Below are 12,539 nucleotides of genomic sequence, written 5' to 3'. Positions count from 1 at the left end.
CATAATACTTTTGTTTACTTTGCTGATATACAATATTTTATAATAGAATATTCATAACTAAATTAAATATTTTAACAGCAATGGATACTCGTTTGTCAATTAAGTTTCAAATAATTATTCTATTTTAAATTTACAGTAGAATTCCAAGTAAAATATAATTTCAAGTATATATGTTCAGTTTTGAAAATTCTATCGTGTATGTTATATGTATATATAACGATACTAAAATATAGTTAGAAACTTTAAAAGATAACTATTTCTTAAATAAGAAATTTTTGATTAGTTTGTTGCTTTACCGTATTTATCCGTTCATGGCTGACAAACGAAATTCAATGTTAAATATAAAAAGTTCACTCGTTCTATGATAATCAATAACTTATATACTGATGAAATCACGTTCATTTCAAGTAAACGAATCGTTCCTAATGATGATATTCTGTAGTTGGAGTCACATTGATCATATCGGCGGTGCTAAAAAAAAAAAAGATATTTGTATGTGATGATTGCAAAAGAAAATTTATACGCGATTTTTCGGTTTGCTAATAAAATAAAACCCAACAATAATATAAAAGCACAGGGGAAATCAAAATGCTTCGAAATGTAATGATACGTGTAAATTAGAAATATATACGCATTGTAGAGTTTAAATAAATGCTTTTTTTCAGAACATGCGACATGCTTTTTACGTTTTATATAATATTATATACATATATTGAATTTGAATCGAATGTAATTCACGTCCTACTGACAAGAAATTTTAGTAATAATTTTGCTGATTTTTGGGGATATTGAAAGTATCTTTAGCTTAATTTTGTGCCAATACACAAAAACACAAACAAGTGCACGTACCTCTAAATTCGATTTTGAAATGTGCATACGACTAAATATATTTAAGACGCGAAAACACAAAACAAGTACGTAATGAAATTAGTAGGCCAAACAGTTCATTATAACTTCTCAGTTTCATATATGTATCATTACTTTTAAACAACTACAATTATATGGAATTATTTTGTTCTTTTATTGTTCATTATTTATATAATTATATATTGCACACTTTATATAAATAATAAAACAATATAGTGCTGTTTATAAATTAAAATTGTTCCTATCTGCCATTTAATATAAAAAAAAATACATGTAATAGCATTTTAAAAACAAATACCTTATTCTTTTCTGAAAAATATAGCAAAAACTGCACACACATTCTGGCAAAGCATACAATACACGAAATATGACTAGTCGAGCTAATTATTATTTTCTTTTTTCAGTAAAATGTTAGTAAAATATTTTACAAATTTCTTGATATTTCATATGAAGTTATAACAAGAAACATTGCCCGATTGGTCATATTTTATCAAGACAACTTTTACGTGTCAATTATTAAGGATAGACATAACACAATATCACAAACACTTACAAGACATACATGGGTGCCCTAAGAATAATTTCTTGTAGTCGTCTTTACATTAGTTTGCTGTATAACATATATCAAATATTATATTATCAACTCATGTTACGAAAAAAAAAAAATGAAATATGTGTCTCTGTGTTGATCTAACTTGAGAGATTGTTTATTATGTAAATCACAAGTGATTATATTGGATTGAAATTAATGCATGTTAAATTGTTTAAATATGTTTAATATTGCATAAAATTTAAATACATTTGTGAACATTAGAGATGTTAGCATATATCTTATTGTTAGTTTTTTTTATGACCATGTTCAGTAATTCGTGTAGATGTTCCTTCACCACATAAAGAACGTTATTAAATCGGATGTCTTATATGTTGTTTTTAGAGAATGTAGATGGACAAGTGAAAGGGAGATATAATATATGAATATATTTATTTACCTCTTAGAACATTTAATATGTATAATGAGTAATCCTATGCCCAGCAATAAGCACAAACTCCCTACAACAATGTAAGCAATGCCAAGGAAAGGATTCTTTCCTCCCAAAAGTGAAGTTGTGCTTAAAATCATCTTTTTCTTTCCATAGAAGGAGGATACTGAAAATGCTGAAAAAAATATTCAAAACATCATCTAATTTCTCTCATGTTTAAATAAAATATATATGATAGACACATCAATCTTCAATTCTTTATTTTACAATTTCCAAGTTGTATTTCTTATTACATTATTTTAATTATTAGATTATTTTTATAATTCAATTTGTTTACATGACTTACAATAAACAACTTTAAGAGTGTAGTTTCCTTGAACTAGACCGCTCTTAAAGCCATCTTGAGAATGATCAATCCTACGATAGAGTTTTCTGAAAGTCGGTAATGCGGCAGTTCTCATCCATACAATTAAATCCTCGTTTTGAAAACCATTGTTTTCTTTATTGGTGGGATCCAAATCCCAAATGTGTTTAGTCCAGTTCTTAGGCTTGGCAAATTTCTTGAATACTTCTTTTAGATCGCCCTTTGGATTCCTGAATTTAATATTTTTATCGGATGGCCAAGCTATGCCAGTTCTTAATAATGGTACTGGCCCACCATGTTTTGCAGAATATAGCGTCAACTCATCGCTAAAAAGCGAATTTGCAATGGCACCACATGGAGCAATGGGTACCATATCTTCGTCGTTCACTTTATCATAGGCAAATGGTTCACAATCACTGGAAACAGTGCTATGCAACTGTCCTAACAGTTGATTGTCATCTCGAGATTTTACATATCTACGATGATTTTGATAGAAGTTTGTCAGGCCATAATACATGTAAACTTTGCCAGCAAATTCTGAAGTTAGCTCAAAATTTATTTCACATCTGCATGAGCAATTATTACATTCTGCAATTACATCTGCACACTTCTTAGGCAATCCATCATCTCTAGTAATATTGGTGGAGTTGCAGTTAGTATAATCTATAATATGTTCCTTAACTTCATCAGAAAAATAAAGTAATCCTATGCCAACTGGTATAAATGCAACTCCTATCACAAAGAACGTTGGTAGAACTGTACCAGCTGTGAGTATTGGTTGCCAGGCTGGTAATCGCTGTTGCTTAAATGCACTATCTGCGTACAGTCAAATTAGATAACATGTATTACAAATATATTTCAAAACATATCAATAACATTTGTGATATATCAATTTTTTGTTTCTTCCTTCGATTGTTTTTACTGACATTATATATTATAGTGATAATGTCTTAATAAGGGTGACAAGATTATTCAGAGCAAAGATCTTCTACAGATTCATTCTTACGTTATCTCTGTTAGATCCTTCATATTGCTTTTGTAATTATATAGTTTAGCACAATCACCTCAAAAATTACTTTTTATAACATGACACCTAGATTTGTTTGACGAATGTTTATTGCCTTAACTATCAGCAATTTGTAAATAAAATAATATGTATAGGATTATGTATTTTCATAAATATTAGGTATGATACCGATTAATATCCTATCTTTATGTAATTGATGCCCTTTCTAATTCTTTGCTTCAAAAACATACAAAAGATCAGTCGAATTTTACTTAATTTTCGCATTAATAACTAAATAATTAAATTTTAAAATTATTTACATGTTATTTGAACAATTCGGGAAAATGTAGTAAAATTGTACTCAAAATTATCTCGACAATCTACAAAATTAATTCGGTATTATCAATCGTCGAGAAAAATAATGCACGATATCGTTGAAGATTTATCAGTAAAAAAAGTTCGTCGATCGTTAAGTTATCATTTGGCTTTTGTTTTCTGACTCTTTAATGATAATTGAAATGCTCACCCGATGGTTTTTTCGATTTAGGCATCGCATCAACTTCGCTGATGGACGTCATGATTTAGCAATACGACAAACACTGAATAAATCTCGATATTTTTTCAATAACCTAATACATACGTCTCAAAATGACAGAAAACTGAAAAGGCGTCACACGTCATTCATTGCGAAATTACGAATCCATTAGGTAATGACCGTTTTCATTGAACGAAACAAATAAAGGCTGATATACACGTAGGGTGCGTTCCGTTTCTCGCATGATGCGCATAATGCGTCGTTTATCCTTGTTGCACACCAAATGTTAAACAAGGACAATGGATGCATCATGCGCATCATGCGCGTTACGGAACGCACCTCTAGTCTCTGGAGTGCGGCTTGGGCTGCGTTCCACCAGGGGCTCTATTCTTGAAAAGCAACGTATACGAAAGTCTAGGGAAATGCTACAGTATACGTAACATATACTGTAGCATTTCCCTAGACTTTCGTATACGTTTCTTTTCAAGAATAGAGCCCCTGGGGTCTATTCTTGAAAAGAAACGGGTGGCACCCAGTTGGACACGGCTCAATTGGACACAAGCCACTCACAGCGCTTGAGACTACAAAGCTCCTAGGCACCTGGTCGCTGTGATTGGTGGTGTCCAATCGAGCCGTGATCAATCGGGATCACCCCAATTCAGCATATGGTCAACGCGATGTTGCAAACGCTTTGAAACGGTTTTTAATTGGTCAGTTTATAAAATTCTTTCTTCGAATTGGTCCATCAAACTCTTCAAAGCATTTGTAGCAAGATTTTAGGTCTATTTTCTGTGGCTGAATCAGTGTACACTTTTGGAACTTAAAGTGAAATAGGTATATTTTTGATATTTGTCGAAAGCGAGAAAGAGACTTCTAGTGCAATCTAGTGCAGGAACAGAAAACAGACCACTTGACCACAGCCTAAGCGCTCAGTGAGCTCTTGCTTTGATTGGCATATTCCATTAGATCTAAAAATATAGACCAAACAGGTACAAGAGCTCACTGAGCACTCAGTGAGCGATCGTGCTTCTGGATGCACCTTATGACTATCGACATCTGATTTCCGGAACATACCTTTGTTTTTCCGTAGTTTTGGTTGAGGGTAGCTGAGGGTCGCTCATCGCTGAGCAGAAGGAAAGTAAGGATTATTCATTTCTCCCGATCGTTGAAGGATGATTTATTAGTACGGACTCATTAAATTTCTTGATACGCATTTTTTCAACATGTTAAAGCATAAATTACCGAAGGATTGGATTATTGTCAACTCTAAAAGTCATCCAGACAGAGTATATTACTTCAATGTGAAAACTAATCAATCTTCGTGGATTCAACCACCATTGGATAACATCAGGGTATTTTTCTCTCCATAATATATTTTCGTACTGTAATCTGTTAAACATGTCAACATGCCTTTTTATACTGGTGCTCAAAAATCCAACTTTATTAGTACGGACTCATTAAATTTCCTGATACGCATTTTTTCAACATGTTAAAGCATAAATTACCGAAGGATTGGATTATTGTCAACTCTAAAAGTCATCCAGACAGAGTATATTACTTCAATGTGAAAACTAATCAATCTTCGTGGATTCAACCACCATTGGATAACATCAGGGTATTTTTCTCTCCATAATATATTTTCGTACTGTAATCTGTTAAACATGTCAACATGCCTTTTTATGCTGGTGCTCAAAAATCCAACTCTCAACGTCAGGAAGTTTATTTTTGAATTTATATTGCATACAAAAATTTACATAATATATATGCTATAGAATTTTCGTATGCAATATTTTTCAGGAAAGAAGCCCTAGCACACTGGCCTAGTTTACACTATATGTTTAGGCTGCTATCTATACAATCGGTATCTTTGTTTAGGGGTCGATTCTGTAACTCTTAAACGACAGTTGTTGATGTCATTGTACAGTTTTTTTTACTCTACATAATATCTGAGCAACATCAACAAACTGTCGTTAAGAGTTACAGAATTGGCCCCTTAATCTTATAAATTAAACAAGAATATCTATCATATAGGTAATGGTCTAATTGGATGATGTAAACTAAGCATCAAATTGAGATCATGCAGTATCTCATAAAATAGTACCATCAAATTTCTTTTTTAGATGTCTTTATTTTAATTTTTAAAAGGTCTTAATTCTGTAAAACTTTTATTTTAGTCTTCTTCAATAACTAAACATCAAGAAGAGGAATGTTGCAGTACAATGGCATCTAATGCTAAGAAAAAGGCAACATCTAATCAAGATGCATATGATAAAATTATCGAGACTCCGCAAATGAAAGCTGTTAGAGAGAAAGCGTTGCAAAGATTAAACACCAAAAATAAATCTTCTCCCTTGTTGCCACAAGCTTCATGTACAAAGGTAGTGGGAAATAAGACAAATATCTCTCTAAGAAACTTTCCTTCAAAGTTAAAGGATGATAAATCAGTGAATTCTCGGGCTAAAAATAATAATGAAGGAATACCACAAGTACCACTTCGTGGAAAACTTGAGCAGAGAAGTTCAAACACATTTAGTCTAAATAAACCATTAAGAAAAGGTGCTATGAATAAAAAACAAAGTCAGAATATCGTAGATCAGAAGTTAACAAAAACATTAGAAAAAAGAGATGAAAATATACATCAAAAAATTATTACTCGAAATGCACATGATATTGAGTGGCATAATAAGAATCAAAATGTTCAGGAATCATCTAAACAAAATTCAAGTAAATGCAATTGTACAAATGTATTTAATTATTATGTCACCATTATAAAGAAGTAAAACTAATTTTGTGTTTAGGAAAAAAAGGAGGAAAATCGTTTTTAAAGAAAAACTTGGCACAAGAACGTATGCAAAGATTAAGAACAAATTTGAATGTTGATAAGGAAAAAATTAAGGAAATGTGTGATGCTGATTTAATTACCAAGAAGTCTCCTCAAAAGCTAAGCAGAAGTTCATCTAATTCCAGTAGGTATATAATATAACATATATTTTTTATATTTTATGCTTTAGTAGAGTTATTTTATATTTTATGTTTTAGTATTTATCAGTAAAGATTCAAAATATTTGTTTTTATATTTTATGTTTACAGGCAGCTTAGGATCAAATGTTTATAAAAATGTTGACATACGACTTAAGAAATTACATAACAGACTTTTAAAAGATGCAATATGCGAAAGAAATATTAATACATTAAAAGATGATAATTCACAAACTCAACAAAGTAATCAAACAAAAAATTCAAATAAGACTGAAAATACAACAAAGGATGAATTAATAGAACGGGGTGAGCAAGAAGTTTTATATGAAGAAATGGATTGGGAACCAATGAAAGATGAAGAAATTGCTCTTCAAGTATGATCCATATAATTAAAATATATTTTTTAAGCAATCATAATTTATATGAGTATATTTTGCCACTGTGATATTACATATCTTGTTCAATATTGACTATTTTTGTTTTATATAACAGTTACTATAAAAATATATTTTTTAAATTAAATTTTATACTTTCATACTTTTTCTTAGTATAGGTGGAAGTTGTCAGAACACAACTTTGTAGAGAAAATCGTATAGATGAAACAAATTGTGTGTCAGAAAATGCTGCAGAGTTGACACAATTTAATAATACAGAATCACACGGCAAAGGTCCACTCTACATTGTTATTGATACAAATGTATTTTTGTCAAACCTTGAAATTGTTGAAGAAGCGAAAGATGCAGTATTTAAGAATTATCCACGTCCTTTTATTGTAATTCCATGGACTGTGATATGTGTAAGTATAATATACAGTATAGTCAAAATTCTGTCATCTTTTTAAAGATTTTAACATACACATTTTTTCTAAATAATTTTTACAACAGGAATTAGATTACTTTAAGGGTAATGGAGCTAATAATGAATTATCGATAAAAGCCAGGAAAGCTATATCTTTCATCCACAAGCAATTTTCCTCTAAACATCCACGTGTCATAGGACAAACACGAGAACAAGCAGCGAAAAATAAAGAAGATTTTTCTCTCGATTGCCCAGATGATGAGATCCTTCAGTGTTGCTTACAAATCTCCCAATTACAAAAATCAGTGGCAAGTTATCTTTCTGTCATGTTATTTGACATGTTTATACATAAAAGAATAACAATGCTATATTTATTTTTATTTTGTAGGTCTTATTATCTTATGACAAAAATCTCTGTACTAAGGCGATGATATATAATATATTGGCATTGGGGCGTCATGATTCACTTGAAAAAATAGATGATCTTGATACGGATGCAGTAGTCAACCGTTTGAATAATGATCCTGATGAAAGGTCTATTTTAATGGAAGAATCACATTTGACGGATGATATTTTTGAGGATACAAAATTAATTATGAGAAACTTTTTGTCAACAGTATGCATCTTACATTGGATCATGAATCAGTTTTTACGCCTATGTATCAAATATATAAAATCAATATTTTAATTTCAGATTATTACAAAACAAATGTCAGAAATTTATGGAGAAGCGGAGTGGCAGATATATGTCATTATAAAGCCACCGTGGACTACAGTAACTGCATTAAAGTGTGCTATAAAGCACTGGATTGCCGCTATTAGCGAATCGTTCCAAAGACGTGATGCTGAACGTCTTCTCAAAGAATTACTCGATACTTTTGAACATACACCAGGTATATTTATACACATGTAATCTACTAAAACTACATTTTGCAAACTGAGTATTTAATTTGATATTTTAGTTGGTGGTCGAAAATTGCGAGATATGGAATATATTATAGAAAAGTGCAGTGATTTAGTACAAATGGTTAACATAGATAAGCACTGTGATCCCCTGACAGAAACGTTTAATGCTATTACCGTAACATTTTTTATATATTTGAATATATTTTGTTATTACGATACAGAGTTAAAAAAAATTCATACTTTTAGGAACTCAAGCAAAAATATAAAAAATATTTCGATAATATTGATTTGAAAAAATTACACGACAAAATAGGCATCGCGGAAAATTTCCAAGAACAAGAAACGAGAGCAGAAAAAGTATTTCACTGTTTCCAGCAAATTTATACTTTCGCGCGTGACCTATGGTAAGAATCCCTCTACTTGTGTGCGTGTACGTGTGCATATATACATATAGTGTATGTGATGAAGTCGGAATCGAACCTGTGACTCACTGATTATAAGTAAATCGTATTCACACGGAGCCACATGCATCATCATAATATATATGTACATATTATGAAAAAAAAGTATTTATTAATACATATCACATTTGAATTAAATATTATGTTAATGCAAATGGGATATATATTGAAAATACTGTTATTTCTTTTTTTTATAATTATTTTATTTTTATTCCATAATAGTGGTTTGGCATGCAGTAATGCAGGAATGGCATATTCCTTTACTTTCGATTCTGCAAATCCATCATTATCACAAGCAAGCGTACAACGTCTGCAATCAGAAATTACTAGAAAAGTAATTGATCTGACACAAAATCTAAATAAGTAAGTTATTTTTTAATAGTGTCGATATATTTTTACTGATAAATATGTAATTTCGTGTCATGTTATTTTGCATTATATTACATATAGTATATTTATGTACCTTTTTTTTGTAATTAGGTTACTGACGCAAGCTGAAAATTCTATAAGACATCAGACATTGTTTAGCTTACAGTACAATTTAAATACATTTTTGCCTGACATAAGAGACAGAATAACATTTGATGTAACACCTTTGGATATATATTGTTGTGTCAAGTTAAAAGAAGAAATATTAAGCACTGGTTTAAGACAGCTACAAGAATTAACTTCGCATTTTTGTGCATTAGCTGCCCATAGGTAGTACGTATTTTGTAATTTACTATTTTTAATTATGTTATTTATTATTTTTAATTATATTTGAACGAAATATTACTATATATTATAATTAGTATAAAAATATTACTATAAAAATAAAATTTTTATAAGGGTGACTGTGATATCAATAGTATCAATGAAAATTATTGCAATTTTACTCTTAGGTTTAAAATTTTAGAATTATTTTTCTCTTGTTGATTGTATTGCATATACGAGAAGTGTATTATTTGAGGAAAAGTTTTTTTTGTACTTATGTGTGTATGTGTGTGCGCGTGCTATTAATAAATTTAATATAAATAAATCTTCTGAAAATGTATCGTTTGCATATGTAATACTTTATATATATGTAACGTTTTTTCATTGATGCTTTTGGTTTTTTTGTGGCTATATAAATTATGAAAAATTGATTTTATTTTTCTTCTGAATTGTATACAAATTAATGTTATTTTTTATACAGAAAGAATGAGACGACGAATATTGTGAAGTATAATACGATTGTGTAATAAACAATGGATTTCTTAACACAGTTAATACAATATATTTAATTTTTATAAAGACTCGCGAAACCTTCAGCAGGAGGTTGAAGCCAATTTTCCTTCGAGTACGATACATGTTTCGTCTCAATCACATGAAAAGTGTAAGCGTGTCTCGAGGTTTCACTCTTGTTTGGATAAGAAAAATGAACCACATGACCATGGATAAGAATACAAGTTCCTTTGCGTACTGGTACTGGTCTGAAATTACTTAATGGATAACAAGGCGCTGGCCTATCGAAAATTAGTAATTCTTGAGAATTTGAATCTTTATTTCTCATATAACGCCTATGTATTCCACTCTGATGTGAACCTGGGGCGATCCATAGACATCCGTTCTCTAGTGTTGCATCTTCCAATGCAATCCAAAAACCCACGAGTTTCATTGGCTCAACATATAAATACGATGCGTCCTGATGCATCGTAACTATAAGAAAATAAGAATTTTGCATTCAATAATGTTGTAGTTATTTTAGACATATAACATACTTGTGTTATATTTATGTAACTAAAAAGTATATAACTAAAAAATTATTTAATTACCCTCCGAGCCTATTCCAGGATTTTTGTAAATGTACATTGATTGACACACCACCGGTTCCTCATAGTTTAATTGAAAAGCAACTTCTTTGACTCTTTCATCGAATGTGTACTTTTTGAAAGTAGGGTGTAACCAATGAAGAGCATGACCTACCTGAAAATTATAAAGCCGTAAAATAATTTTGAAGAAAGTATTTTGAAGTACGTGTCTATGAGAATTGATTAAACTAAACAACTTTTTTAAGCCAATTTACTTTGTTTAACGACACTCTTGGATGAACCTTCAATTTTCCATCTTCTTCCAGAGCTTCAGACTCGAAAAAAAGACTTATTTTATTAGCGCTATCCAAAAAATACTTATCCTTATTCTGAAACATACGAGATCATAAAATCATTACTTTCGTGATATTATAATAAATATAATATCATTTATAGTTTCAGTTATATAACATTAACAAAAGGTTATGTTTCAAAATTAACAAAAATATAGTTTTGTTTTATAAAATTTAGTTGTATAGGGTAACTGTCCAATTACTGTGCCTGTCCCTATATTAGTGTGCTTTTGTATATATATATCGAATATTGTGAAGTATAATACGATTGTGTAATAAACAATGGATTTCTTAACACAGTTAATACAATATATTTAATTTTTATAAAGACTCGCGAAACCTTCAGCAGGAGGTTGAAGCCAATTTTCCTTCGAGTACGATACATGTTTCATCTCAATCACATGAAAAGTGTAAGCGTGTCTCGAGGTTTCACTCTTGTTTGGATAAGAAAAATGAACCACATGACCATGGATAAGAATACAAGTTCCTTTGCGTACTGGTACTGGTCTGAAATTACTTAATGGATAACAAGGCGCTGGCCTATCGAAAATTAGTAATTCTTGAGAATTTGAATCTTTATTTCTCATATAACGCCTATGTATTCCACTCTGATGTGAACCTGGGGCGATCCATAGACATCCGTTCTCTAGTGTTGCATCTTCCAATGCAATCCAAAAACCCACGAGTTTCATTGGCTCAACATATAAATACGATGCGTCCTGATGCATCGTAACTATAAGAAAATAAGAATTTTGCATTCAATAATGTTGTAGTTATTTTAGACATATAACATACTTGTGTTATATTTATGTAACTAAAAAGTATATAACTAAAAAATTATTTAATTACCCTCCGAGCCTATTCCAGGATTTTTGTAAATGTACATTGATTGACACACCACCGGTTCCTCATAGTTTAATTGAAAAGCAACTTCTTTGACTCTTTCATCGAATGTGTACTTTTTGAAAGTAGGGTGTAACCAATGAAGAGCATGACCTACCTGAAAATTATAAAGCCGTAAAATAATTTTGAAGAAAGTATTTTGAAGTACGTGTCTATGAGAATTGATTAAACTAAACAACTTTTTTAAGCCAATTTACTTTGTTTAACGACACTCTTGGATGAACCTTCAATTTTCCATCTTCTTCCAGAGCTTCAGACTCGAAAAAAAGACTTATTTTATTAGCGCTATCCAAAAAATACTTATCCTTATTCTGAAACATACGAGATCATAAAATCATTACTTTCGTGATATTATAATAAATATAATATCATTTATAGTTTCAGTTATATAACATTAACAAAAGGTTATGTTTCAAAATTAACAAAAATATAGTTTTGTTTTATAAAATTTAGTTGTATAGGGTAACTGTCCCAATTACTGTGCCTGTCCCTATATTAGTGTGCTTTTGTATATATATATATTTCGATAAGTCATAAAGAAAACTAGCACGAATAAATAAGAAAAAATATTTTTTTTTGTTAAGTTAAATTGTTAATGCATACGATACCGAAGATAAT

The 12,539-nt window shown here is 30.4% G+C and overlaps 4 protein-coding genes across 7 annotated transcripts in view; 1 reads left to right on the top strand and 3 right to left on the bottom strand.

Annotated features, from left to right (window-relative positions):
• Positions 1-212: 212 nt before the first annotated feature.
• CDC50 (cell cycle control protein 50A) lies at positions 213-3,916 on the bottom strand. Of its 2 annotated transcripts, XM_018511406.1 has the most exons (5): positions 3,744-3,916; positions 2,194-3,027; positions 1,857-2,022; positions 1,421-1,477; positions 213-471 (listed from the first exon to the last, which is right to left on the bottom strand). In XM_018511406.1, the coding sequence occupies exons 1-4, from the start codon at positions 3,793-3,795 to the stop codon at positions 1,465-1,467; spliced, it is 1,065 nt and encodes a 354-aa protein (XP_018366908.1). In that variant the 5' UTR covers positions 3,796-3,916; the 3' UTR covers positions 213-471; positions 1,421-1,464. The 2 variants fall into 2 exon arrangements, with proteins under 2 accessions (XP_018366908.1, XP_018366905.1); XM_018511403.1 differs by lacking the exon at positions 1,421-1,477.
• Positions 3,917-5,230: 1,314 nt separating this feature from the next.
• Swt1 (Swt1 RNA endoribonuclease) lies at positions 5,231-10,137 on the top strand. 2 transcript variants are annotated; one of them, XM_018511445.1, is made up of 13 exons: positions 5,231-5,367; positions 5,927-6,476; positions 6,551-6,718; positions 6,843-7,105; positions 7,285-7,527; positions 7,616-7,837; positions 7,918-8,145; positions 8,224-8,422; positions 8,492-8,610; positions 8,682-8,839; positions 9,119-9,259; positions 9,377-9,609; positions 10,071-10,137. In XM_018511445.1, the coding sequence occupies exons 1-12, from the start codon at positions 5,239-5,241 to the stop codon at positions 9,597-9,599; spliced, it is 2,643 nt and encodes an 880-aa protein (XP_018366947.1). In that variant the 5' UTR covers positions 5,231-5,238; the 3' UTR covers positions 9,600-9,609; positions 10,071-10,137. The 2 variants fall into 2 exon arrangements, with proteins under 2 accessions (XP_018366947.1, XP_018366948.1); XM_018511446.1 differs by having other exon boundaries at positions 9,377-9,598; positions 10,071-10,093.
• On the bottom strand, positions 10,084-11,063 carry LOC108763640 (phytanoyl-CoA dioxygenase-like). Its single transcript, XM_018511447.1, has 3 exons — positions 10,941-11,063; positions 10,690-10,840; positions 10,084-10,573 (listed from the first exon to the last, which is right to left on the bottom strand). Exons 1-3 carry the CDS (start codon positions 11,061-11,063, stop codon positions 10,155-10,157), a joined length of 693 nt encoding a protein of 230 aa, XP_018366949.1. The 3' UTR covers positions 10,084-10,154.
• Positions 11,064-11,273: 210 nt separating this feature from the next.
• The window catches only part of LOC108763627 (phytanoyl-CoA dioxygenase-like), a 144,475-nt gene continuing 143,209 nt past the window's right edge, over positions 11,274-12,539 (bottom strand). For both annotated transcript variants that reach the window (XM_018511412.1, XM_018511411.1), the window contains 3 exons: positions 12,119-12,232; positions 11,868-12,018; positions 11,274-11,751 (listed from right to left, as the gene is read on the bottom strand). In XM_018511412.1, coding sequence (XP_018366914.1) covers positions 11,333-11,751; positions 11,868-12,018; positions 12,119-12,232 — 684 coding nt within the window. In that variant the 3' untranslated portion in view covers positions 11,274-11,332. The remainder of the gene's footprint in view (positions 11,752-11,867; positions 12,019-12,118; positions 12,233-12,539) is intronic.

Source organism: Trachymyrmex cornetzi, unplaced genomic scaffold (assembly GCF_001594075.2).
Source record: "Trachymyrmex cornetzi isolate Tcor2-1 unplaced genomic scaffold, Tcor1.1 scaffold371, whole genome shotgun sequence".
NCBI lineage: Eukaryota > Metazoa > Arthropoda > Insecta > Hymenoptera > Formicidae > Trachymyrmex > Trachymyrmex cornetzi.
Note: the sequence above shows the minus strand (reverse complement) of the source record. Positions and strands in the feature narration are given on the sequence as shown.

Coding starts and splice junctions, on each gene's coding strand:
- CDC50 (XM_018511403.1), bottom strand. CDS start 3,795: ATGACGTCCATCAGCGAAGTTGATGCGATGCCTAAATCGAAAAAACCA. Junction 3,028..3,743: donor TAAATCGAAAAAACCATCGG/GTGAGCATTTCA, acceptor GACTGTACGCAG/ATAGTGCATTTAAGCAACAG. Junction 2,023..2,193: donor CACTCTTAAAGTTGTTTATT/GTAAGTCATGTA, acceptor TATTTTTTTCAG/CATTTTCAGTATCCTCCTTC.
- Swt1 (XM_018511445.1), top strand. CDS start 5,239: ATGTTAAAGCATAAATTACCGAAGGATTGGATTATTGTCAACTCTAAA. Junction 7,838..7,917: donor CCCAATTACAAAAATCAGTG/GCAAGTTATCTT, acceptor TTTATTTTGTAG/GTCTTATTATCTTATGACAA. Junction 8,423..8,491: donor TACTTTTGAACATACACCAG/GTATATTTATAC, acceptor TTGATATTTTAG/TTGGTGGTCGAAAATTGCGA.
- LOC108763640 (XM_018511447.1), bottom strand. CDS start 11,063: ATGTTTCAGAATAAGGATAAGTATTTTTTGGATAGCGCTAATAAAATA. Junction 10,841..10,940: donor CAAGAGTGTCGTTAAACAAA/GTAAATTGGCTT, acceptor TATAATTTTCAG/GTAGGTCATGCTCTTCATTG. Junction 10,574..10,689: donor TCCTGGAATAGGCTCGGAGG/GTAATTAAATAA, acceptor ATTTTCTTATAG/TTACGATGCATCAGGACGCA.